At 38.1% G+C, this 27,030-nt stretch overlaps 1 protein-coding gene across 1 annotated transcript in view; it reads left to right on the forward strand.

Moving 5' to 3' along the window:
- Arid4b (AT-rich interaction domain 4B) overlaps positions 1-27,030 on the forward strand; it is a 118,872-nt gene that overhangs the window by 53,921 nt on the left and 37,921 nt on the right. Inside the window, exons 6-14 of the mRNA XM_051167913.1 lie at positions 362-441; positions 4,223-4,314; positions 9,630-9,768; positions 11,537-11,616; positions 14,136-14,212; positions 16,079-16,233; positions 18,738-18,810; positions 21,405-21,499; positions 22,253-22,350. Coding sequence (XP_051023870.1) covers positions 362-441; positions 4,223-4,314; positions 9,630-9,768; positions 11,537-11,616; positions 14,136-14,212; positions 16,079-16,233; positions 18,738-18,810; positions 21,405-21,499; positions 22,253-22,350 — 889 coding nt within the window. The remainder of the gene's footprint in view (positions 1-361; positions 442-4,222; positions 4,315-9,629; positions 9,769-11,536; positions 11,617-14,135; positions 14,213-16,078; positions 16,234-18,737; positions 18,811-21,404; positions 21,500-22,252; positions 22,351-27,030) is intronic.

A 27,030-nucleotide genomic window follows, 5' to 3' on the forward strand; every position in this document is an offset into this window, starting at 1 on the left:
AGACAGAGACAGAGAGACACGGAGAGAGAATGTGCGCCATAACATGTGTATGGAGGTCAGAGGACAACTTGCAGGAATCAATTTTCTGTTCTATTGTGAATTTGGGTCTTCAGGTGTGGCATAAGTTCCTTTATCTCCTGAGCCATTTCACTGGCCCAAGAAGGATATATTTATTGAAGATGTGTTCTCCTAGAACCAGCACACTAATAACTATAATTACAGTTATTTGTTAGAAAACATGAAATGTGAATTCCAAATGTAATTCTTAAAAATGGGACTATTTGCACTCAGAAATTGTAATGATTTCTGACATCATGTTACAAAAGCTCCTCACTTGCTTTCATTTTCACTTCCTCAATAGTTTTTGATGATGGAGATGAGAAGACATTGAGAAGATCTTCCTTATGCCTGAAAGGAGAGAGGCATTTTGCTGAAAGTGAAGTAAGTGATCAAGTTGAATGAACACAGCTTTTGCTGTCATTTTTGCTTGTTCAAGACAGTGTCTCCTCTCACTGTATAGCCCTGGCTATCCTGGAACTCACTGTATAGACCAGCTGGCCTCAAACTCACAGAGACCTACCTGCCTCTGCCTCCTGAGTGCTGGGATTAGAGGTTTGTGCCACTATGCCTGGTTTGAATATGTTATTATTTTGAATGGAAGGAATTAAGTTTTGCCTTTTCAATCCAGCCAACAAACTTGTCAATCAGGAAATTGCAATGTGATCTGTGAGCTACATTGAAAGCCCTGAGTCTTTCAGAATTTGCCAGCAATTTAATACTTTTCCATGAAGAAAATATTAGGCTTGTTTAGTTATCTTGAGGCTGCCTTTTAAAAAAAATAAATAGATTACGGAATCTGTGAGTCGTAGTCTGGTCTTGATCTCAGGTTTCTCTTGCTTCTATATCCTGAGTGCTGGGATTATGGACACGTACCACTGTGCCTGTCCTTTTGGGCCATTTCTATATAGCTTTATGCCATTTGTAAGTAATTGTGAGAAAGAAGTATCTGATTTACTATTCCACCCACGTTGTATAAGACTTTAAAAACTTAAGAATTAATAAAAATACTTGAGTTGAAGGCTATAAAGATGACAAGCAATTAGGAACTACATATTGACACTGTAGTTTTGCCTAGCTGCCCTTTCTGAAACCACCTTCTTCATCTTTTAAATTGCTTTCTCTTTCACAATGTTAATCAATTCCCTGATGTTAAAGTATGTATTTTGTTTGTTTGTTTTGGGGGGGGAGCTATGTTCCTAGGTAGCATGTATCATAAGAGTAGGTTTTATCTTCTTCACTGCTTTGATCGTAGTGCCTGGCACAGGAAGAGAATTGAGCATTTGGTTGTTAGCCAGATGTAATGAAGTACATGTCTACCAGAGGCTTTACTAAGTGACTTACGTACATTGTCACATTCTCTGCATTAAGCCTGGTTGCTGTTGTTAATCACTCCTAATAAGTGATTAGCCGTCAACTCCAGAACTTTTAGAATTTTTTTTCAGACTAGCACCAAAGCCAACTCTTTACTTGAAAGCTGGGCCAAGAAAACTGGGCCTGGGAAAGAAAAAAAGAAAAAAGAAAGAAAAAGAAAAAGAAAAAGAAAACTGGGGCCAGGGATCTGAACTCAGGAGCTTGAGTCCACATTACAAAGTAATATGCTATGCATGGTCCAGGGCATTCTGTCAAAAGTGACTGATAAACACTGTGACTGAACTGTCATAGCTTTGTTCTCTTTGTTTAAAAGAATGCTTGTTATGAGACACTTTAGTATTGTTTACTCATACGTTAGACCATAGTTTTGTTTTGAAAATACTTAAGCTTAGCCAGGTATGGTGGCACACACCTTTAATCCCAGCAGAGGCAGGCAGATCTCTGTGAGTTTGAGGGCAACCTGGTCTACAAAGCAAATCTAGGACAGCCAGAAAAGGGGAGGGGGGAAAAAAAAAGAAAAAGAAAATACTTAAACTTTCCTCAATGATTAAAACCCATGATATTTTAAGTTTCTTGTAGTCCACCACTCCCACACTTCATAGTAGAATGCTTGATATTTCCGGATACAGTTTGTACTGTCCTGTCTTGGTTCCTGCTGAGCCCACCAGAAACGCTTTCTCCTGTGTAATGTCTTTCATGGGCTGTTTTCCCAGCTTAGGTGACCCCATCCTTTTCTTTTGCGCTTCCATTGAGTATTCTTTATGGTCTTTTGGTTACTTACTTGCCCTGTGAAATTTAAACTACTTTAGGGGGAATAGCCACATTTCCTTTTCTTGGGGATTCCTTCTTTTCCCAGCAGTGTTTTCTCTACATGAGCCTTCCACAAATAATGATTGGATTGCATTTGAAGGTTTTATTTGCTTTGCTTATTGTTGTTTTGCTGTGAGGTCTCTCAATGCAACACTTGAACAAGCTCATTAGTTGATGTTGATTTCAGAGTCTCTCAAATGCTAGAATTATAAGTATGTGCCATCACAGCTTGCCTTAGTTTTAGAGGTTTGTTCTTTGCTTGTCTTTTTGAAACTGCTCTCTATGTAGGCTAGTCAGATAATGAACCTGTGGCATGTACTTCTTCAACCTTTCTCCCAAGTGCTGGATTACAGCTTTGCTCCAGCACACCCAGTTTTGAAGGTTTGTTTACATGCAAGAAATCAGACTACCTTGGAGCAAATGACCTGGTGAAATAATCTTTCTTCGTTTATGAGGCTTATATGTAACACCATTCCTTTATAATGCACATCCAGTTATTTCTAGTAAGTAAATATAATGGCTGAAACCCTGACTCTTCACCTGATGAAGGCTTGGTTTAAAGAACTATCTAATATAATAGTTTTGCTATTATCACAATTCATAGGGCAGAGAGAGACTGAAATATTATGAAAGAGCTATGTGTTTTTCTGTGGTGCCTTTAAGGAGGATGTTCTTTCTGTGTATACTTTCATATATGTTTTGTGAAGGAGTTAGGATAATAAAGGTGTGATGCATTCATTAATCCCTTCCCATGTGCCAGTGCTGTGCTAAGGACATGTATGAGCTGTGTGGATATGACATTTCTATTTGAGTAGCTCACCCTCTACTAGGGAAAAAAAAAATTAAACAGTCAGAAATACCTTATAATTCTACAGTATTAAGGTTTGGAAAGGAGAGTATATCAAAGGGAAAGCAGTCTACATCTGTGTATACCTTTTCTTTTGTTTGTTTGCCAGGTACTCAGGATCAAACCTAGGTCCTTGTGTATGTTTGGCAAGTGCTCTGCCCTGTTGATAGACTCCTCTCTCTCTCTCTTTTTTTTTTTAAACACTCTAATATCTAACTTTAAGAACTCTTACCTTAAATAGTTCCTCAGTCTTTTTTTCCTCTTGACAATTTCCCCAAGAATACATCATTTCCCCAGTGCTCACAAAATTTTCTCCCAACAGCAAGCATTCTATTGGTAGAAAAGGGAAAAAAAAAGTATCTGTATGTGTTTGTGTGTGTCTTTCAGTGTGTATGTGTCCTTTTGTCCATGTAAGAAGAAAAAAGACACATTGACAACACTGATCTTTAAAGGGTCAAAGTTAATTAGAGTAGTGTCTTTGAAGTGCTTAGGCTTTTGGTATACTTTTCAGGCAATAATACTTTTCAAGAAATAACGGCTGAAAAAAGGAGAAGAAAAACTTGTTAAAATATATTCCTGTGAGATGTGTAGATTATATCAAGGAAGGAATATTCATTTTCATACCAGCATTTATACTGTATGCTGCAAATTAGAAAGGAAAGCCCCTTTCAAGCTACTAGTGCTTATCTTGATCTTATATTGTTTTGGTTACTAATTACAGTTTTTTTGTTTTTTTGTTTTTATGGATTATGATTTGCTGTGGACAAGCAAAGCTTTTGAGCTGTGGTTGGCTTCATCCTAGGAATTAACCTTTATAAGTTAGGTGTGTGTTTGAATAAGTTGTTAGTTTTTTTGTATTTTGGTGATTTTTGGGTGTCTGTGTGGCCTTCTAATAAATAATCAGTTACCTAGATAGGCAGCCAGGGCTTGATTTTTCTTCCTCTCTCCAAGTAATGGCCTCAGTCATGACTATCTTTGAAGCTAGAATTTTCTTTCATTAGGAAAGTTGTATTGTAGCCTTTCTTGGTTGAAAAAAAAAAAATGAAAATATGAGCCGATTATATTGGTTGGTTTAAAATGAAGAAAGCATTTACAAAGTAATAACTTGTGTTGGGTTTGTGTTCCCACCCACAGACACTAGACCAGCTCCCACTCACCAATCCTGAGCATTTTGGCACTCCAGTCATAGGAAAGAAAACAAATAGAGGAAGAAGATCTAACCATATGTAAGTCAATTTTCATAACTGTTAGTGAACATGAATTTCTTATTCTAGTATTGCCTAATAGTTACGATTTTTAAATTGTAATTTGCAAAATGCTAACGAGATCTCCTAGTGATGTCAATTCTAGTAGTGATTTAGACTCCTCAGCATGGGACTGAGCTCCACGCCCTCAGCCTTAACAGCTGTGTTTACCTCCAGCTCTTCCTTTATAGATTTTGATGCTGGTTTTGGAGTTGAACTAGTTGTTCATTTCACCAGTTTTCTGATATCATGCTTTTATTCATGGTGTTTTCTGTGCCTCCCTTCCCTGTTATCACCTTGCTTACTCTATGCCTCCCACCTTTATGTGAACCATTTTATTTTTCGCTGCTTTTTCCTTTGAAACCAGGCATGATTTTTCTTTTATGAATCTCCTAAATTCTTTGCATTTGCCAAAAGTCATAGGGAAAATTTCATCTCTTACTCTTGATATTGGTGGTTTTCTTTTTTAGTATCTATGAGACAAATACCTGAAAGGGTTAAAACACTTCCTTGAAGCAAGAAAAAGAAGTTGGAGTAGATAGGACAACATAACATATTTTTAAATTTTCTCTGAGAAGTTTTCTTTTAAAAATTAATGGCTTGAATTAAAATTTTATATATCAAAAATAAAAAATATAATCATGAAGCAATATTGTTAAACAACTAAAAATAAATACTAAGTTGGATTATTTAAAACCTTAAGTGAATGCTTTCAGTATATAAAGTCAGATATTAAAAGTGATTGCTTGTGAGCCCTCAAGATGTAAGATAGGTCAGCTCACTCACAGTATTTAATTACAGCCTCACAGCCACCTGTGAAGAGAAATAGGCATGATTTGTTTCTGGAGAGGTGGATCGACAGTTAAGAAGGATTGCTTCCCTTGCAGAGGATCAGAGTTTAGTCCTCAGCTCCAGAGGTTCTGATTTATTTCTTTTGGCTTCTATGGGCATCCATTTCCACTCCTATACACACACACTTAACACATACATGCATGCCTGCATACGTACGTACATATATGCATACATACATACATATACACATACATGAGTGAGTAAATAAGTAAATAAAATTTAAGATTAGGGAATTCATTCTGAGGCAGAGGAAGGAGAACTGGGCCTTGAACTCAAAATTGCCCCACAGGCTTTTCCTGTTCAACTGACAAATTTGGTTTACATTACTTTCCAAATTAGTTTTAATAGTAAATAAACTCTTATTTGAGGAAGGAAATTAGAAGACAAATCAATGCATTGAAAAGATATTATTTCCTACCTATTTTCTTTGAGTCTTCTGGAAACAGTTTTCTTTAGGTGCCAGATAATTTCTCTGCCTTGTTTCTTTGCTGGCCACTTGATTAGTTTTAGGATACTTGTGCTGTAGCTTTTTAAAAATTGTTCTATGTATGACATTTTAAAATTAAATGTTTCAGCCACAGAGAAAAATACACTGAAAATAAATGATAGACCCAATGTGGTGGGTCCACACCGTTAATACCAGCAGTCAGGAGGCAGAAGCGTGGAAATCTCTGAATTCCAGACTAGCCAGGGCTATAGTAAGACTCTGTCTCAAAAAGAAAGTAAAAAGAAAATGTATGATAGTATTAGTGTGAATGACCGTCATTGTATATATTAGTTGTAACTCTGATGTGATGCCTTTGATTTTTGATAGAACTATTACATTGCCACAGAGTATTCACTGAAGCTTGTGAATTCTGGGGTGTTTTGATAGCTTTGAAAATTAATGAGTTAATGTTTTATCATTGATAGTTAGTATTCCTGTAATTATGTAGAGTATATTCAAGTTTTAAAAACTGATTAGTGATAACAGAGTAGTAAGTGTGAAAAGTCAGATAATCCATTAGTGGTGATTCCCGTTATTTAGCTTAGAACTTGATGGCCTGGTTTTACATCACTCTGCACACACACACACACACACACACTGCTTATTTAGCAAGAGTAGGCTGAGTTGCCCCACCCCAAGTGCAGAGGTGTTGCAGAATTGGGTGTTCAGGCTTGAGGGTATTTGTATAGACTTCACTAGTGGAGCATTCCTAGTGCAAAGTCTAGAATGTGTGTACTAAATAGAATCATCCTGTATTTACATGAAAACATTGGGATCAAATGTCAGTGTGTAAAGAGATCTTCAATACTTTTACATGTTTGTTCATTTAAACATCTTACTTCAACATCCTCCAGCAGCAAAACTGCATTTTAGCCGCTATTTCAAAGTTTGAAAGATCACCTCCTGGCCGGGCTTGGTGGTGCACACCTGTAATCCCAGCACTTGGGAGGCAGAGGCAGGTGGATCTCTGTGAGGTCGAGGCCAGCCTAGTCTACAAAGGGAGTCCAGGACAGCCAAACTACTCATAGAAAACTGTCTTAAGAAAACAAAACAAGACAACCAGAAAATCACCTTCCTATATCATTGAAAAAATATTTTTAGTATCAAGACTTTTTTTCATTCTGAAAGGAACAGTAATATTTACCATTTTACACATAATCCAGAAATGCAAGAATAAATTTAAAATAAGTTTAATATGGAATATTGTATAGATTTGATCTATCAAAATGACTAAAAGTTATAATCTGTTACAAAGTTTTTAATGTTAAAGAAAAACAAAAATCGTTCTACATTGAACATTGAGAATAAAATAGGTGCTACTTTTTCTTAATGACTAGCCGTGCTAAAGTAGTGACAGATGGGCTTTGGGATTATATTGGACACATGCAGTGTATGAAGGCTGGAGAGCTAGTTATGGAGAGGAAGCGTACTTCTGTTTGTTACCTGCTTCGCTAGCTGTTGCTCACGTTTCACTACTGGGCTTGGTTGGTCTCACTGCTGAGGGTTCTGAGCCTTGATTTATGAGCATCATAAGCAAATATCACAGCTTGAAATACTCTTCTCTTTCTCTGCATTTCCTTAGAGTTCATTCTTCTGTTTCTTATTCTCTACAACAGAGTCTTGGACCTAGATCTTGAGGGTATTTTTGTGACCTTCATTTTTTTTTCAGTTACTCTACTGAAAAATGTCTTCATTGTGGTTCTAACAATGGTTATTTCAAATGTATTTTTAGCCAGGCATGGTGGTGTGCGCCTGTAATCCTAGCAAGTAGATGACAAATTGGCAGCCAACCTAGGATACATAACAAGACCATGTCACAAACAACAAAAACAAGCAATGTCTTTTTGAGCAAGTGTAAGGTTATATTTCCCTAGGTTTCTCAAGACTTTATTGTCTCAATAATGAAGAACTACTTTTATTTATCTTTTCAGCAACTATAAATTTACATACCAGCTAATCTGCCTCCATTTATTCTGAAATTGAGTGTTTTTGATACCTTCCACTTAATTTGTAGCCTGACTTTACTTAATCCTAGTTAAATCTAAGAATTTTTTAAATGACCAACTTCTACCTTATTAATTTAAAGAAAGTTACTAATCTTACTATGTAACGTAACTGAGTTCTACCCTTACTTTGTTTTTACTCAAGACAGAAATTATGATTTGTTCCGCCTGAACAATACAATGTTTAGGATTATGGATCTGTTTCCATGTGCTTTTCCATCTTATTACTGGTTTTCTTTATAATAACCTGTTAAAAGTCCATATAATTGCTAGAGTAGGAAGGCAGCTTTCTGCTATTACTTCTTTATTAGAGGTGAAATAAAGCCTAATAAGATTTGCTTCACCTAACAAAGGTTATTTATGGCCATAAAATTTATCATTTGATAATCCTAACAATTATCTGGAAAATTATATGAAAAATGCATGTTAATTTGCATATTAAAAGCCCTGCTTTAAAAAATTTATTGGTTACAATTTTAATTATGTTCACAAAATTGTGTAACTATTCCTAGTTTGCAACTGTCTGATTCCAAAAGATACCTTTTATTTTATGTACCTTTTTTGATATAAAATATTATGTTTTCCACTTTTAAAAAAATGTAGGGATGGGGATTGAATCTAGGGCTCTTGGACAAGTGATTTATCTCTGATTTGCATTCCTGTTAATACCTGTTAATAGTTTAATTTTTGGTAAAAATTGGAAAACATCCCTTTTATGATTCCATACATGTTCACCTATCCAGTGGCTCAGTCTTTAAGAACCTATGCATTACTATGCATTGTTAGTTTTCTACTAAAATTAATCTTTTTAAAATATACAACAAATATGATATTGGTTCATATTTGTCTGAAATAATTGTTAGAAATCTTTTTTCAGTATTGTGGGTTTTCTTGTCATGACATTCAATATACAGTATCTTTTTGTTTTCTTTATCTTTTTTCCTGTTTTAGAATTATGTTCAACTTTTTTCTAATGTCAAGGAAGTATAGTACCTGATTTCAGATACTATTTCTTCTGTTAGTTGATAGATTCCTAATTTAGTAGCCCAGTGCACTATTCTGTGTTCCTGTAAGGTATTTTACAGCAGCACAAAAGAACCATGTGTGCAGTTTGTGTGTGCTGAGCTAGGTTCATTTGCTGTTAAGGTTTGCAGTGGTCATTTCTTAACTAGATTGTCTACTTGCTCCCTCCCTGTAACTTGCAGTTTAAAAAAATCTGCCCCTTTTTAAGATTTTATTTTATGTGTATTAGTGTTTTGTGGCTATGTCTGTCTGTGCATCATATATGTGCATTGTCCACAGAGGCTAGAAGAGGGCATCAGTTCCCATGGAACTGGTGTTACAGAGGCTTGTGAGTCACCACATGAGTGTTAGGAATATAAGCTCGTCCTCTGGAAGAACAGCCAATGTTCTTAACCTCTGAGCCATCTCTTCAGTCCCTGCCTTCTCCCTTTTTAAGTTTCCTCAGTATTGGGAATGCCTGCAATTTGACCCTGGGCTCTCCTATCTTGTAGTGTAATTCCAAGATGTGTAGTATGGGCCTTCTGCAGTTTTTGAGGATATAACAGAACATAGTTGTTCTGTTCTGCCTTTGTCCTTTAATGTTTGTTTTATCTTTTGGGATATATCTTGCTATGTAACTTATGCTAGCCTCAAACTTCACACCTTCCTGCCTTGGTCTTTTGAATTACAGGTGTGAGCTACTATGCCTATGCCTTCCTTCTCCCTTATTTTTCTAAATAATAAACCCAAAATATTTAGGGGGATATGATGCCTTTTTGTTTGAAGATACACTTGGTGTTACTATTTGGAAATTTAGAGACTGATTAGAAATCTAAGAGTCAATTCTTTAGCTTTTGGGAAATGTGGGAAAGTTCTGAAATAGCCTGCTAACTATTGGTGTGTTTATCTTCATGAAAGTAATTGAGAATGTCTTTTTTTTCCTCTCCTTCTAGACCAGAGGAGGAATCTTCTTCCTCCTCCAGTGACGACGATGAGGATGATAGGAAACAGACTGACGAGCTCCTAGGCAAGGTTGTTTGTGTAGATTATGTTAGTTTGGATAAAAAGAAAGCACTGTGGTTTCCTGCACTGGTGAGTACTTAAGTATGAAAGGATTTAGTTTTTCGTTTTTTAAAAACTACTTTTTTTGGGGGCTGGGGAGGCTGGAGAGATGGCTTAGTGGTTAAGAGTACTAGCGGCTCTTCCAGGGTCCTGAGTTCAAATCCCAGCAACCACATGGTGACTCACAGCCATCTAATGGGATTTCATGCTCTCCCTTGCCACGGCAGCTCTATATGCAGATAGGTCACTCATACATAAAATACATAAAAAATAATTTTTATTTTAAGTGTATAAATATTTGCTTTTATGTATGTATATCCACCCTTGGAGGCCAGAAGAGGGTGTTGGATTCCTTGGATTGGAATTATAAACAGTTGTGAGGCCCTAGGTGGGTGCTGGAGATCGAACCTGGGTCCTGTGCAAGAGCAACAAGTGCTTTTACCTCCCGCATTTACCTTCCAAGTGCTGGTGTTACAGGTATATTCTACCATGCCTGGCTGTAAATGGTTTAGTTTTCTAACCAGGTAAGTTAATAGGGGAAACAGTGGCTTTTCTAACTAATTGTTTTTGTAGGTACAGAATAGGAGAGTGTGTCTGGCATTATTAAATCAGAAAAGGTTACTTTCCAAATTGTTTAAATACAAAGAAATCTTGGTGATAGCTAAGAGAGTCAGGTTTGATAATGAAGAAGTTGCATGTTTTGGTTAGAAAAATTATGATGTGAACTTTTAGAATTACTAATTCCATTATGAAGTCTAAGATGCAAAAAGGGGGTAGACCTTTTGTGAATTGACACTCATTTTCTTCATTACCAGGCCAGATGTTGCTCAGTTGGTAAAGGTTTAGTCAGCGGCAACTCTGATGACCTGAGTTCAAATCCTGAAACTCACATAGTGGAATGAGAGAGCAGACACCTGCAAGCTGGCCTCTAACCTACTCATTCATGCAGTTCTTCCCCTGACCCAAGTAAATAAATGTTTAAAAAAAAAAAAAAAAGTTTTTAAAAAGAGAAGTGCTAGCCAGGCAAAGTGGCACATGTCTTTAATGCCAGCACTCAGGAGGCAGAGGTAGGTGGATCTCTGTGAGCTCAAGGTGAGCCTGGTCTACAAAGTCCAGGACAGCCAGGGCTGTTGAACAGAAAAAAATCTTGTCTCAAAAAACAAACAAACAAAAAAGAAGGGTGCTAAAAAAATAAAGGGAAGTACTTTGACAAAAACTAAATACTGTTCTGTGTAAATAAAGCGTATTTCTATGAAAACTTAGCCACACGTGAACACAAACTCTTGCGTATTGTCACTTCGGTTAGCTGCACTAAGCACCCGCCCACCCAACCCTTCTCCACTCTGCCCTGGGAGTCTAGGGTTGTGCTGCAGCACCTGGCTGTTTGTGTGGTTGCTAGAGATCCTAACTCATGCCCTTTTATTTTTATGATTTATTTATTTATTTATTATGTATACAGTGTTGTGTCTGCATGCACATGGCCCCACCCACAGTGCACATGTGGAAGTCATAGTTCTCTACTGACACTGTGGCTTCTCAAGAACTCACAGAGACCTGCCTCTGCTTCCCAGTTCTAGGATTAAAGGCGTGTGTCCCTATGCTGAGCTATAATCTTTTACAACATTATATAAACTTTTATTTTTATTAAAAGCTTAGTATATAGTATGCAAGCTTCTCAGAACTCTGGGCCTCTCTTCAGCTATATCGTGCTACAATATACCGTCAAAAACATTTAAACAGCAGGTATGTATATATAGCTGTAGTTATACTTATGATAGTTCTACACTTTCTTTTAAAGGTGGTTTGTCCTGACTGTAGTGATGAGATTGCTGTGAAAAAAGACAATATTCTTGTTCGATCATTCAAAGATGGCAAATTGTAAGTATTGTTCATGTGATTTTAAAAATCTGTCCCTCTAAGCCATGCTTTACAAATTAGAGTGTTAAACGATGAGTTCGATATTTGTGGTGAACTTGTGCTTTAATTTTTGAAGAGGAATGTTTCAAAGAGAATGGCTTTCCCGTACTCTGGAAGTCAGTATCTTTCCGTACCCATTAGGTCTGCTACCACAGACTTAGCACCCTCTTTGTCTTGTATATGATAACTGGTGGCTTATTGAGGAAGGTTTGGTATTTAATGGGTCTAAAGAGCTACTAATATATTGTATTTATTTACAGTGATTTATTTACTTATTTGGGGTTGTGTATGTGAGTGGCATAGTGCATAAGTAGAGGACAAAAGACTTGTGGCGTTAGTTCTCTTACCATGTGGGTTTTGAGGACTGAATTCAGGCTGTGAGGCTTGACAGGCAGATACTGTCTTTGCCTCCCGAGTGTTGGGAATAAAGGCATGGGCTACCACCACCCAACATGGAGAAGGTTTTTGTTTTTGTTTTTGTTTTTTAAAGAGAAGAATTCTGAAATTTTAGTTTAACTATTAAGAATTAAATAGATAAACTAGGTATTTCCTTTTCTCCTTCCTTCCTTCTTCTTCAGCCTGTTCTCACATTCATGGGCTTAGCAATTATGATTTTTCAGCCTCCTAGTAGCCAGGATCACAGATTCATAGTATCATGACCAGCTGAAGCCGGATAATTTTCCACTGGGCCTCACTAAGTGTTAGTACCTTTAGTTACCACTTCTTGAGGTTTAGAGTTTAGGTTTTCAAGCCCTGAAAAGTAAAATTTGAAAATAATCTATGGGGGGCTGGAGAGATAACTTAGATTACCTCCTGTTCTTCTAAAAGTCCTGAGTTCAGTTTCTGGCAACCACATGGTGGCTCACAACCATCTATAATGAGATCAGGTGCCCTCTTGTGGCACGCAGGCAGAACACTCTATACATAATAAAGTAAATCTTAAAAAACAAAAACAAAAAAACTCTGAAAACAACTTTAATCAATTTTAGATAATCAGAGAAATTTCAACATCAAGTTTGCGTACTTGTTTCATATTAAATAAAGAAATTATATTTGGGGGTAGAGAGGGAGATGGTAGTCAAGGGGTGTAAGCTTCCTGTGTCATGATGCTTCAGAGTCTCACACATAATGTGACAGTTGTAGTTCTTGACACTGTCTTACATATTTGGTATTTCCCACTCCCTACTCTATTCCCTAAAAAGGTAACTGTGAGGTTAATAATTGTGTTTATTAATTGGACTGTGGCAATCATTTATTACAGTGTGTGTATCAAGTTATATCACATTATATGCTTTAAATATATACAGTTTCACTTGTCAGTTATACCTGGTTAAAACTTTGAAAGGTGATTGCATATTTAATGTTTTTAGATACTTAATAATGTACTTCCATCACAGTGTTTTAAAGACTCATAGTGAAAAATGAATGAAAGTATATATTGTGTGGCAGTGGGAAGGAGGTATATAGAGATATAAATGAAACAGTAACTGAATTTCTGACTGTTGTGGTTGAGGTGTATATGAAATTTGCATACTTCTTACCCACTTTCGCATGTGCTTGATTGAAAATTTTATAATAAAATACTTATTTTTTAAGATTCATTTTTATATGTGTATGTGTGTGGGTGTTTTGCCTGCAAGTATGTTTGTGCATACTTAGGCATGTCTGGTGCTTTTGGAGGCCAGAAGAGGATGTCAGACCTGGAACGGGAGTTGCAGGCAGTGGGTGCTAGGGATTACATTCTGGTCTTCTTGAAGAATGGCCATGCTCTTAACTCTGAACTATCTCTCAAACAACCCCCTCCCCTGCAAAAAAAAAAAATTTAAAGAGGTGGAGCTCTGAAATTTGTATTTGGGGTATCATTTTTTTATTAGCACAAATATGTAGAAGCCAAATTTTGGCTTATTTAGAGAATAAGAAATGATATTTATCATTTAACCTGTCCCAGTTGTTTGTATCTATCTCCTCTTAGGTTTGAAGCATTCCATAAAATGCCCAACTACATTTTAGAAGTTGATTTATAGTTCTAAAATAGTTCTTAAAATGTTGTTGAGAATACCTCCAGAACAAAAACTAGACAGATTTGTCTTATCAGTAGCCATATTTTCTTCCTATCTTAATCTAACCTTGTCATTGGCAAATTTACTGTTAATTTCTTCCTTGTTGGATTCATGCACTCTGTCACTTACATGCATGTTTTCACTATTATGTTGCTATAAAGGTTCAGCATTTGTTTCTAGGCAGAGAACTGTTTGGTACCATTTCCCTCTTTTCCTGAGTCTGGAATTTGAACCCAGATATAAGTGAAACAAATCTTAAGACAGGATCCTTTTATGTGTGAGTTTTGGAACTTAGAGCCCTGTGTACAGTTATTTTTATTGCTTCTGTTAGTGTTCTCATTTTTGTTGTATTTGTCTATGATTTGACCACTGTTGTTTTAATCTCTTTATTTTTCTCATCTTCATATTGGAATCATATAGTACTTCAGTTCCAAGAAAAGATGTTCATGAAATTACTAGTGACAGTGCACCAAAGCCTGATGCTGTATTAAAGCAAGGTAAGGGAATAATCTTGGGAAAATTATAAGTAATTTAGAACCTGTTCAGCTGTTTTTATAAATTAATAGATTCAAATTCTTTTACTTTATTAATAAATTTTTCAGTAGATTTTTATTTTGAGAACTTGCCTGTCTTCTTATATATCTTTTTTTGTAGCTGTTCCAATTAGGGTAATAATTGGAATGACAGTTTAAAAATGCACCTGTTTGAATACTGTACATTTTACCTATGCAGTCACTTTTGGTTTACAGGGACAACAAAAATAAAATCAGGGTAATTTTGATTTGTCAACTTTGCTAATATATATTCCTAATCAAAGGTGATATAATACGTAATATATGTGTACACACACACACACACACACACACACACACACACACACACACACACACACTAGTTATTTGAGAAGTAATGCTGTGGTTGCTTTTGTTTGTTGGTTTGGCTTGTTTTTTTTTTTTTTTTTTTTTGAGACAGGGTTTCTCGGTAGCCTTGGCTGGCCTTGAACTCTGTCTCCTGAGTACTGGGATTAAAGGCTTGTGCTACCATACCTGACTGCTTTTGTTTGTTTTTAGCATTGTAAATTATTCTTTCTTTCTTCCCTTACCTATCACGGGTAGGTAGACTGCCTATACATTTATGATTAATATCAATGTAGTATAAAAGAATAATTGCTTTTAGCTTGTTTTAGTCTGAACTCATTATTCACAGAATTTCAAGTTTGGCTTAGTTAGATTTGCAGAGAACATTTCTGGTTAGTTTTTAACCTTGTGCTTGATATGATATTGTTTAGTAATTATTGAGTAAAACATTGACTCAAAAGGTGGTGGTGATGCATACTTCTAATCCTAGCAATCGAGAGACAGAGGCAGGCAGATCTCTGTGAGATCTAGGCCAGCCTGTTCTATATAGTGAGTTCCAGGACAACCAGAGCTACATAGAGAAACCCTGTTTCGAAAAAGAAAAACAACAATTAGATAGATAGATAGATAGATAGATAGATAGATAGATAGATGTGTGTGTGTGTGTGTGTGTGTGTGTGTGTGTGTGTGTGTGTGTGTGATAGATGTGTGTGTGTGTGTGTATAAACATTGATTCATATCTATGTTAAAATTGTTCTTAGGTTAATTTCTGTTTAAAAAAAAGAAAATTGCTTCTTTTCTTTTGTACTTCTTTGTTTGATTTGGTTTGGTTTGGTCTTTTCGAGACAGGGTTTCTCTGTAGCTTTTGCTGTCCTCTGGAATTGGCTCTGTAGACGAGGCTGGCTTGGAGCTTAGAAATCTTCCTGCCTCTGCCTCCCTGAGTGCTGGATTAAATACATGCACCTGGCTGTTTTTTATTTTTTTCTAAAGATTTGTTTGTCTACTTTATATATATGACATATATGTACTTCATATACAGTATGTACACACATATACTTTATATATATAAAGTACATAAATGAATGTTTTTTTCTGTATTCACATTTGCATACCAGAAGATGATATCATATACCATGAGGCTATAGTTATAGATGGTTGTGAGCCACCATGTGGATGCTGGGAATTTAACTCAGGACCTTTGGAAGAGCAGCCTCTGCTCTTAACCACTGAGCCATCTCTCCAGCCCCAGATCTGTTTAAATCCAAGAACCCTTCTAGTGGTAGCAGTGGTCTTTACTAGCCATAAAGCAGATCCCCTGTGTATAAGATCAAAAGGATTAAGTGAGTTTCTTCATGTATCAGCTCTTAATACAGAGCCAGGACTTTGCACACACCTAACAAATGTCACTGCTGGTGGCACAGCTTTTATTTAATATCATATATAATATTTTTAGATAACTCAGTTGTTAAATCTATTCAGTTTTGTAATGTTGTGGTCTCTTTCTAGCCTTTGATCAGGCACTTGAATTTCACAAAAGTAGAACTATTCCTGCTAACTGGAAGACTGAGTTGAAAGAAGACAGCTCCAGTAGTGAAGCCGAGGAAGAGGAGGAGGAGGAAGATGATGAAAAAGAGAAAGAAGATAATAGCAGCGAAGAAGAGGTAAATAAAAAGTGTTGATGCCCTTTAAAATGTTGCATAATATTTTACTATTAGGGATCTTTTCATCATATCATTGTTTGCTTTTTTTCTGAAAATGGGGACATGGGTTTGGGGAATTAAGAGTAGTTTTGTATACTCATCCTAGGTGATTCAGGGGTGCTTTTTATAAGATGACAAAAGTACCACCTAGTCCTTAACACGGTTGGCATCGTTGTGTGTGCGTGCATGCGTATATGAATGATAGTGAACCACCTCTTGACAGGTGTGCATCTTCATAATTACCAAAACACTAGGAAAAGTATCTAGGATAGTGCCCAGCCAGTATTAACAAAAAGCAAGCACCTCCTGTATTGTATAACAGTTAAAAGTCAAAATGACCAATCCCTTGTTTAGAATCTCTGAATAGCTTAAAGTATAAAAGTCCAGCTCCACGTGTAAAGCCTCCTGATGGCCTAGCACCCTGCCTCTTCCTCATGTTTGTCTCTGTGCCTTTTCCTTTGCCCTCTGAGTTGTAGCTGTGTCACCCTGCCTACCTTGCTGCTTCTCATCTCTAACACGGTTGCACACTGCTTCTTCCTCCTCCGTTCTCCACCCTGCTTGTGTATGTGCTCTTAGTGGAGTTGGGACTGCCTGGCGCACTTCTGGTCGGTTTCCAAAACTCCAGCTGAGTCAGCTCTATGAAGGGAACCCCCTGAACCATAACATCTCTTATATAAGAAACGTCGTCTTTCCAGTCTCTGAAGTATTTTTATAAAAGCAAGTCTGGGTTGGGGGTAGGAGTGGAAGCAAATCTCATCACTAGTTAAACATTTTAAGTTTGTATTTGTTTATTGCCTGTTTTTCTCTCTTACTAATTTATTTGTAAGCTCCTCAAAGAGAGGGACCTTATCTTATTAGTATACTTATATTCTTATAATTTATCATACTGAATAAACAATAACAGATGGTCAATAAATATCAGTTACCAAACATGTTGCTTAGATGTATTACAAGTATTTTTATAAAAGCAAATCTGGGTTGCGGGTGGAGATGGAAGCAAACCTCATTACTAGTTAAACATTTTAAGTTAAATCCAAACTTACATGTGTATGGGGTAGAAACAAAATTAATATGGCTTAAGTCATAGTGACATTTAAGATAATGTCTTTTTAAAAAATATATATTTTATTAATTCATATTAATTCATATCTTAATTGTTATCCCATCCCTTGTATCCTCACATTCCTCCCTCCCTCCCTCCCCATTTTCCCCTTACTCCCCTCCCCTATGACTGTGACTGGGGGACCACCTCCCCCTGTATATGCTCATAGGGTATCAAGTCTCTTCTTGGTAGCCTGCTCTTCTTCCTCTGAGTGCCATCAGGCTAAGATAGTGTCTTAACTCCCCCATATTTGTATTTTTCTGCCTTACCAAAACCTGACATATGTGGGCTGTTTAAATTGAGAAATGTAGTTTATCATAAGGAAGTTAATAGTTGTCATTTATTCTCTGTCTTAAGTACCAATTTATAAATTTATTCATTTTACTGTACTTTGCTCCACAAAAATTTTCCCTTAAAACAATGGGGAACTTTTCCAAATTAAAAAATACATGTAGCTTTGTTTAGTGCATTAGCTAGATCTCCTATGTCTATAGAACTTCTCTTTTAGTTAAAGTAACTGCGTAGCTTGCATATGTGTGCCAAGTCAGTTTATTTGCAGTTACTTCTGACCATGTTTTGTGACAGCAGGCTCCATAGCTTTTCCTTTCATTTTATTCAGCACCTAGCATAGTGCCTACACTTATAGGTGCTTTTTGTTTGTTGAATGGATGAAAGTCAATGAATTGGTGAGTTCCTCAATCTTACCTACTACCCTGCTCCTTGCAGGTTGCTTCAGGACCAGCTCCCTACTGCCACAGCCCTTGGCCACAGCAGCAAGAAGCTAGTCCCTCCCTTGTAATTGATAATTCGGGGAACTATTTTATTACTTGAAGATTTCCCTAAGTCTGAATCTTCAGGTATTGTAGATCAAGTTTGTTCCCCACTTCACTGATTATGTAAGCTTGAAGTACTCTGCAGTGGGGCTGCCTGTAGTGACGGATACTGAGCACATGGGGCCTGTGCTGACCCAGTTCCTTGAGGAGCAGTAACAAAATGAGCTTTGATGTTAAGCTCTAGCCCAGTTTTAATATAAGTGAGAATAGATGCTCTTGAGCCTGTCACCCTGATTGAAAGACTAGATCTCTGGCAACAGTGCAGAGTTCAGCAGTCTCATTAGTGTCTTTTCTCATACAAAGGTTGGCGTTAGAATTTTGTTGCAATACCTTTTAGGATGTATTCTTCTATATGCTGCAAAATGTCTAGACTTAGGTGGTTTTGAACAGCTTAGTGATTAAAAAATACTTTGCAAATTACCTTTGAAATACTTGATTATTAGTTTTTTGCTTTGGCAAGAAATACTGTTTTCATTAATAAAATTCTGAATTGAAGAAAACAATATCTTTTCTTCTGTGATTAAAATTAGGAAGAAATAGAACCATTTCCAGAGGAAAGGGAGAACTTTCTTCAGCAGCTGTATAAATTCATGGAAGACAGAGGTGAGTATGTCGATCTTACTGGATGAGTTCATGGAAGATGGGGGTGACCGCGTTTATTCTTACTGTTGTAAGCTCATGGAAGATGTGGGTAAGTGTTCACTCTTACTGTATAAGTTCATTGAATGTAGAAATATTCACTCATAGCCATTTGTAAGATAGAGAGCAAAAGATCATACCTGTTTGGGCATTGAGTCTTATATGACCCAACCGTAGACCAAGAGAATATAACCAAGTAGAGATACAGAAATAAAGACATGTAGGCTGGACGTGATGATTCTTGTTTTCAGTCCAAACAGTAGTGAGGTTAGTGCAGGGAGATTGTGAGCTTGAAGTTAGCTTGGGCTATATAGTGAAATCGTATATCAAAAAGCTCCCTCTCACAAAAAACAAAAACAAAAACAAGCAAACAAACAAACAAAAAAAGACAAGGTTTCCAGCTGTGTCAGCTTTCTGAATTTGCTTAATGTTATAAGAGAAATGTAAAGAATAAGGCTGGTGATGTGGCCTTGTTGGTAACAGTGCTTGCCTGGTATACATGAAGCCAAGTTCAATTTCTGCCACATAATCTGAGAGTGGTGGCAAATGCTTGTAGTTCTAGCACTCTCCCATTGAAGCAGGATTAGAAATTCAAGGCTATCCTCAGCTATATAGCAAGTTTGAAGCTAGCTTTGGATATATGAAACCCTTCCTTAAAATACACTGTCCCTCAAAAGCGTACAAGGACTAAACCTGGTGGCATAAACCTGTAATTTCAGTTACCCAGAAGGCTGAATCAAAAAGGATTCAGGCTAACCTGGGTAACTTTGTGAGACCTTGTCCCAAAAAGTAAAAAGAAAGCTAAGGTATATATCTGGCTTTTGGCTACTTTGTGGATTTTTCCCCCCACTCTTTGTTTCCCCAGTTTCACCCCCTATCACTAGATAGGAGAGGAAGAAGGATGAGGGGAGAACGAGAGAGAGAGAGAGGGAGAGGGAGAGAGAGAGAGAGCGCGCGCGCCTTGAATCTAATTTATTCTTGTTTCTTCTTTGAATACCACTACTAACAAACTATAACCATCAACCCTGCTGTCAGGGGCCTGGCATTTATGTTCCCTCTGAAGAGTTCCCAGAGTTCCAATCACACAACCACAGAAACTGTTTGCAGCTGCCAAAACCATGCCTCTGCTAGAGCATGAGGCAAATCATAGTCAGCTGCTGCAAACAGTCTAAAGCAACCCCACATTTCTGTACCTGGGATTAAACGAAAGCATATTTTTATAATATTTGTGTGTTTTTAAAGAAACCAGAAATTCTAGAATTCTTACTGCAGAGTGGTGGCTTAGTTGGTACTGTGCTTGACCTGTAAGCATACGTATATGAGTTCACTCCACAATACCTATATTGTAAAATGCCAGATATGGTTACATGTATGTGGAATCCTAGTGCTATTAAGGCAGAGACAATAAGTATCTTTGAGGTCTGCTCGCCAGCCAATTTAGCCAAATTGAAAAGAAAAGGGGAAAAAAAGCCTCTGGCCTTTACATGTGTGTAAACATGTACATAAACACAAACAATATAAAAAGTACAAAGTGGACCTAGAGAGATGGTTCAGTGAACGACAGTATTGACTGTTCCTCCAGAGGACTTGTACCCACATGGCAGGCAACAGCTGTCTGTAATTCCTGCTCCAGGGGACATGAGGCCCTCTATAGGCTTCATGGGCATCAGATATATATGTGGTACAAAGGCATACATACATGCAAAGCACCCATTCACATAAAATAAAAATCTAAAACAAAAATGAAAAAAGGTAGGCCAAGTTCGTAGTTCAGTGGTAGAATATTTGCCTAGGCACGTTCAATCCCACTTTGCACCTCCCCCGCCAATGTGGGCATGTGAAGAAGTACAGCAAGGTAGAGGGTGTATTCTAACCTAAGATTTACTATGCTAACCTAGACCTTCAGGAACTTGTGTTGGGTGTCTTTTTATTTTATTTTATTTTTGTATTCATGAATAGTAATGGCTGTTGGAGACTTGGCCTAAGAAGTGTGGTCGTCCTTATAGTTTTGTGTAAGATACAGGAAAAAAGTGTAGAGAATAATTAAAACCTGTTAGAGAGGAATGGTAATGATAAGCTAATCCACTCACCCACATGGGTTTGGGAAAGCATGTGTGGCAGCTCGGCTCTGTCCCATTACTTCTTCTACCACTGTTTAAGTCTCGGCAGTTTTCTTTAGTGTCTCCTAGTGATTGCCTCTCAGAGTGAAACAAAAGGATAGCTTTACTGCAGAATCATGTCGAGCGCTAGTGAGTAAAGCACAAAGAAACCACATGTCTCAGTACTCCTCAGCTCTGTCTCCCTAACGTTTGAATGAGTTAGTTTGTTATGCTTCTCTCGGCGTTTACCCTCCGTATCACTAGAGGGACCATGCTACAAAGAAACATAAGACTGTACAAGTCTGGTGTGCAAAAACTTAAAAGAAAATGGTGACCTTGGGTTTAGATAAGAAAGTTTTGGTTTGTTTTGGCCCTGTATGTGGTAATCATTGTTATTATATGATTCCTTTGAGATTAAAGTATGTAACATGCTGCTTATATATATTTGTGTTTTAATAGGTACACCTATTAACAAACGGCCTGTGCTTGGGTATCGAAATTTGAATCTTTTTAAGTTATTCAGACTTGTACACAAACTTGGAGGATTTGATAATGTAAGTATTATAATAAGATGTGAAATGTGTTTTTCATACACTATATTTTCTTAGGTATCTATCTCTAAAATTACTGTTTATTAATACGAATGTAAGGAAAAGATGGAAATGCAGTATAGAATCATAGCACGCTGATGAATTTTTATTGGCATGTCTGATGTCCTATTAGTGAGTCAGACCTTGAGGACATCCTGACTGAGTTAAGGCACAGCGCAAAGGTGGAAACACTTTCCTCCCCTTTAAAAAAAAAAATGGATCTAAGTGTATAATCTTCTCAGCCTGGAACTCACAGAGATCTGCTTGCTTATGCCTCCCCAGTGTAGATGTAAAAGGTGTGTGCCACCACACCAAGCACACCATGCCTGTCAGTCTGCCCTCCCTCCTGCCCTCTTTTCTTTCACTAAAACTATGTTGAGCTGCTCTAAGATGGTATTTTATAGTTAAGATGAATCATCAAACTCAGAATGTGCTCTATATTAAAATGCTTTGCTAAGCTGATAGAGTAATTTTGACTTACCAGCTTATGAGTTTGATGGGAAGAATGGTCCAATATTTCAATACTTAGAACAGTGTCACATTTGTTACAGTACTAAAGCTTTTTATTTGGTAATCACATTTACAATTTATCATTGGTATTTTTCATGCTTTTGAGCCTAGAACCAATATATGTAAGCTCCTCATATTTGTATGTAAAAATGTATTACTACCTTTCCACTTATAATTTGAAAATTGTTATTTTCCTTTGTCCATTAGATCGAAAGTGGAGCTGTTTGGAAGCAAGTCTACCAAGATCTTGGGATCCCTGTCTTAAATTCAGCTGCAGGATACAATGTTAAATGTGCTTATAAAAAGTAAGTCACTGTACTTGATGTGTGACTGTCTTTGATAGCTTACCTAGAAAACAGCATGGAGTATACCATTTAATGTAAGCTAATTTAGAAGAAATTGAAAAGTTTTACTGTTTAGTCTATAGAAATATTTTTAGACATTAGATATATAAGAATCTGTAAAGAAATTACTGGATGCCATGACCACTGGAAGAGTATAAAAAAGAAATTAAAAAGCTAATGTTCCAGAGCCAAAGCGATCCTATTATTAGCTGTTGATGTTCTTTGACCCTGTATGGTTTTCCTAAGTCTTAGCTTATTTATAAAGTGGGTAACAGTAATTTGCCCCTTAGGAGTCCTCTGCTGATTGAAGGAAGTTTACTAAAGTGGCTGATGTCTTGATATTAGAAATACTGAGCAGTAGATTTTTACCATCAATAATTTCATAGCTTCCACTGGTAGCTATGGCTGTTACTTACTAGATATTAATCTTTTACTCAAATACTATATTTTTTGAGTTCTTTAAGAGCTTCGTCTGTGTTTTGACTATATTCATCCCCCAAACTCTTCCCCAGTTCACTCTCCTTTCTCCACCCACCCAACTTTGTCTTCTCCTCTCCTTCCCTTTTCTCCGTTTTTGTTTTTCTTTTTCAGTTCCTTCCCTTTCCTCCCTCCCTCCCTCCCTTCTTCTTTCTTTCTTTCTTTCTTTCTTTCTTTCTTTCTTTCTTTCTGTCTGTCTGTCTTTCTAGAACAATTTGTACAGCCCAAATACTTTTAGATATATTGTCTTTTACTTGGAGAGTAGTTAATTTACCAGAGGCTACAGTTTTAGAGAAAACTGTTTGTTTCTCCTTCACCTGGTAGCTAACCATTGCCAATAGCGACACAACTTGGATGGGATTGAGTGCCCAGCTCTTCTGTCCTTACTGAGATTTGCCCTGGCTCTGTCTTGCATGGGTTTTATACATTGTGTCACAACTACTGTGGGTTTATATGTGTAGCTGCTCTGATGTGTGTAGAAGACACTGCTTATTTGTAGTCATCCATCACCTCAGGCCCTTATACTCCTTCCATTCTCTCTTCCACAGTGGTCTCTGAGTCTTGGGAGGAGAAATGCCATATATATTCTTTTTAGCGTTGAGCAGTCTGTTAATCTCTTATTCTCTGTACCTTAGCTACTAGCTAGTTGTGGGTCACTGTCTACTGCAAATAGAAGTTTCTCAGGTGATCTGTGGGTATAATGGTAAATCATTAGTTAGTTTAATACTATATGCCATTCAGGCTCTGCTTCCCTCCCATCATGGCTCAAGATCCCTTTCGGTAGATCCTGAGAGGGGAAGCAAACCAGGAAAGGCTGGGAGTGGGAGAGACCTCAGGTGCCTGTAAATGAGATAAGGAGAAAGGCTTCTGTGAGACAGCTTGTTTAATGGGGGGTGGGGGAGAACAAATGGTACTTAAACCTTTGGGGGGGGTGGGTAGGGGCTTTCAGGGTGTGTGCACATCATTGGCTGTGGCCAGGGCACTGAGGATGCCTCATTTGCATAAGGAGGAATTTCAATTCCACAAGCCAGTCCCCTCCTAGCCACCAGATGATTTTTTTTCATACTCATACAGGTTTATTACAGGAGTGCCAAAACCTTGGAGGGAAGAGTTAGTGCAGGGACTGATGATGTTATTGCACCAGAAAAAAGGGAGGAGGGGTTGCTAACACATTATTGGCTTAGTGACAGTGGTGTTATGGGAACATGCAGGATGGAACCTGGGAGAGGGCCCTATATGGCAAAGGGAAAAGGAGCCATTAAAAAGAGGAGTAAGGGCCTGTGGGGTTGGTGAAATGGGGGTAAAGCAGCACAGAAAAAGCACTGGGAGGAGCTGGGGTGAGTTGTTGGGGGAGGGGGGAAGCCAGCGCTGTACTGCATATATTGTAAAGGGTGGCTTGGACCTCCTTTGTGACTGGTTTCCTGGTCCACAATGTGTTGATAGACTAGGACTTGTTGTGGAGCAGGAACAAATTGTTGAGAAATGTGAAAGTCAGAGTCAGGGTTTTGAACAAACCAGTGGGGATAAAGCCCCCCAACTAGTCCTTCAATGTTTGTTCCAGGGGTCTGGGATAGGTTTGAAGGTCTTGGAGATAGGATTTATCCCTGTTTGCTTGTCAATATGGGAAGCAGGCAAAGGGACCATCAAAGCCAAGAGAGTCTGAATATATTGGGATTTTTTTTTTCAAAGGTTCCTGTCACTCTTTTGGAGGACAGTCCTTTGTTTTTATAACTTTGTTGTGTTCGTAATAGGTTTCTCTAACAAAAAATTTACACTGGTGGGTATTGAGAGGATTAGGAAGGGGCTGGGCTGTAGTGGAGTTAGAATGGGGAAAAACAAGGACAGCCATAAGAATGGAGGAGAGAGAACTGTACGTGGTGGTGCATACTTTTAATCCCAGCACGCAGAGAGGCAGAGGCTCTACAAAACAAGTCCAGGATAGCCAAGGCTACCCAGAGAAACCCTGTCCTGAATCCCCCTCCTACCCCCTCCCCAACCAAAACACACATGGGAGGGGGAGTGGAAAATGGAGGAGAGCCTGGGAAGTGGCCATCAGGTCATGAGTGTCCTTTCAGGAGATCTTGTTGTCCTGTTGGAGATGGCATGTCTCGCCTCCTCAGTCCTTGACCTATCAGGAAGAGACAGACCATCTTTTTAGTTGATGGGGAGCTATCAGACATTTCTGGCTTAGACCCAAATAGGCCTGGGCAGGTCCTGTGGAAAGACAGAAAACATACTCTTTACTGTTGTGAGGAGAGGGTGGGATATCCATATTCCATGTAAGGGATCACGCCATCTTACCAGGGTAGGAGGAGTGACTACTGGTGTGTCCCAAGTGGAGTTAGGAGGATGTTTGGAGCTTTTGTAAATATTAAATATATTTAGAGTGGCTAGGGCCATTGCTAATTAGAGAGGTAGGTGATTTTTGTTTGTTTGTTTTTTAAGTTGGACTTTTAAAGTTTGATCTTTTTTTATGATTACTTGTCTCTGGGAATTGTAAGGAATCCTGGTGTGATCATCAGTCTCCCATTGTAAGCAGAAGGAAGATTTTGCATTTGGAGCTAGTAAAAGTAGGGTCATTATCAGTTTTTTGGTTTGTTTGTTTGTTTTTTGTTTACTGTTGAGGAATGCCCATGATGGCAAAGGTGGAGAGCATGTGGTGAATTAATCCTTTTGAGTTTTCTCCTGTTTTGGCTGTAGCCCACATAAAATGCAAGTATGTGTTGTCAGTATCAAAGACATATTTTTGGTGGCTGAATTGAGGAATGTGGGTGACATCAATTGGCCAGAGGGCATTTGAGACCTCTAGTGCCCATGGTTTGTAAAGCTGGGTTAGTAATAAAGGATGCACAAAGGGAGCATGTTTTATTGTCCTCTATAGTTGAACAAGAGGGATGTGAGGAAAAGGCGTGAAACTCTTTATGTTTGTGTGGCTGTGAAGGCTCTGTAGAGGTGGTCCAGTCAGTGGGGGTGTCTCCTCCAGATGTCTCTCCAGGCAGGGGATTGTGAGGCCTGACTTGCTGGATGTAGAGGGGAGTGGTTTGTCTTTGTAAGAGGGTGGAGACTTGGAAAGCAGAGGGGATAGTAGATTGGTGTGTAGTTTGACAAAGGATCTTGATAACCAAGGAAGCAAATGAGCAGCATATACACTGAAAAAAGATTAAAGGGCCCATTGACTTTTTTGAGGGCTAAATAAGTAATAGCATACAGTTCCTTATATTGGCGGAGAGTGACAACTCTGAATCGATTCAGGGGATTTGTCCCTGGGGAATAGTATATTGTTGTTTCGGCTACCCTCTTTCCTCCAGTAAATACTTGGTGATGGGCTTCTTTGCAAAGATTTCAGGGAGCCACTACAACGAGGTAGGGTAGACAGGTTTCAGTGAGACAACTTGTTTAATGGGGGGAACAAAGGCTACCTAAGCTCTGGGGAGTGAGTAGGGGCTTTCGGGGTGTTTATATCTTAGGCTGTGGCCAGGTCTCTGGGGATGCCTCTTTGTATAAGGAATTCCAGGTGCTTCTGGACATGGCCTTATAAGGAAGTCTGACCTGGCTACCAGGCTACAAGACCTCCTGGGGGGAGGGAGTTGCAAATGTTGGGGCTATATGTGCTGGGTCAGGGACAGTGGGAGAGCAGTCCTAATCCTGCCAATCTCAGGACAAGATTTCTGGATTTGGACACACCTTGACCCCACTCTTGGTTCCAGTTCCACGGCTCCCTAATCCCACAACTCTGTTCATTTAGCCACATAGTAATAGTAAGTAGTTTCTCCCCCAGGGCCTGTGACCAATCTAGCCACAGGTTCTTGATCTGATAATGGTGCCTAGATACAGGTTTCATTCTGTGAAGTGGAACTTACAGAAAGTAGTTGCTTACTTCCATGTTTGTGCATGTTTTTTCAGACCAGCCATTGGGGTGTAGTTGAGGGTTACTTTCCAGTGATATAAAAGAGCGCATGTAGGGATGAAGCATCCAGGTTTGTAATTGCTTGATTTCACTGTGTCCTATGACTTGAGCATGTGGTGTCTTCAGCAATAGTGTCTTACTGTCCAATTCTGGAAGGCAACCAAGAGCAGTGGCAATAGCCTGAAATGTTTGGGGCGCTATATAGAGCATCAGGCCTATACTTGAAGGAAGTAACCCATACCCCTATTGAACTTTTT

This window comes from Acomys russatus, chromosome 3 (assembly GCF_903995435.1).
Source record: "Acomys russatus chromosome 3, mAcoRus1.1, whole genome shotgun sequence".
Taxonomy (NCBI): Eukaryota; Metazoa; Chordata; class Mammalia; order Rodentia; family Muridae; genus Acomys; species Acomys russatus.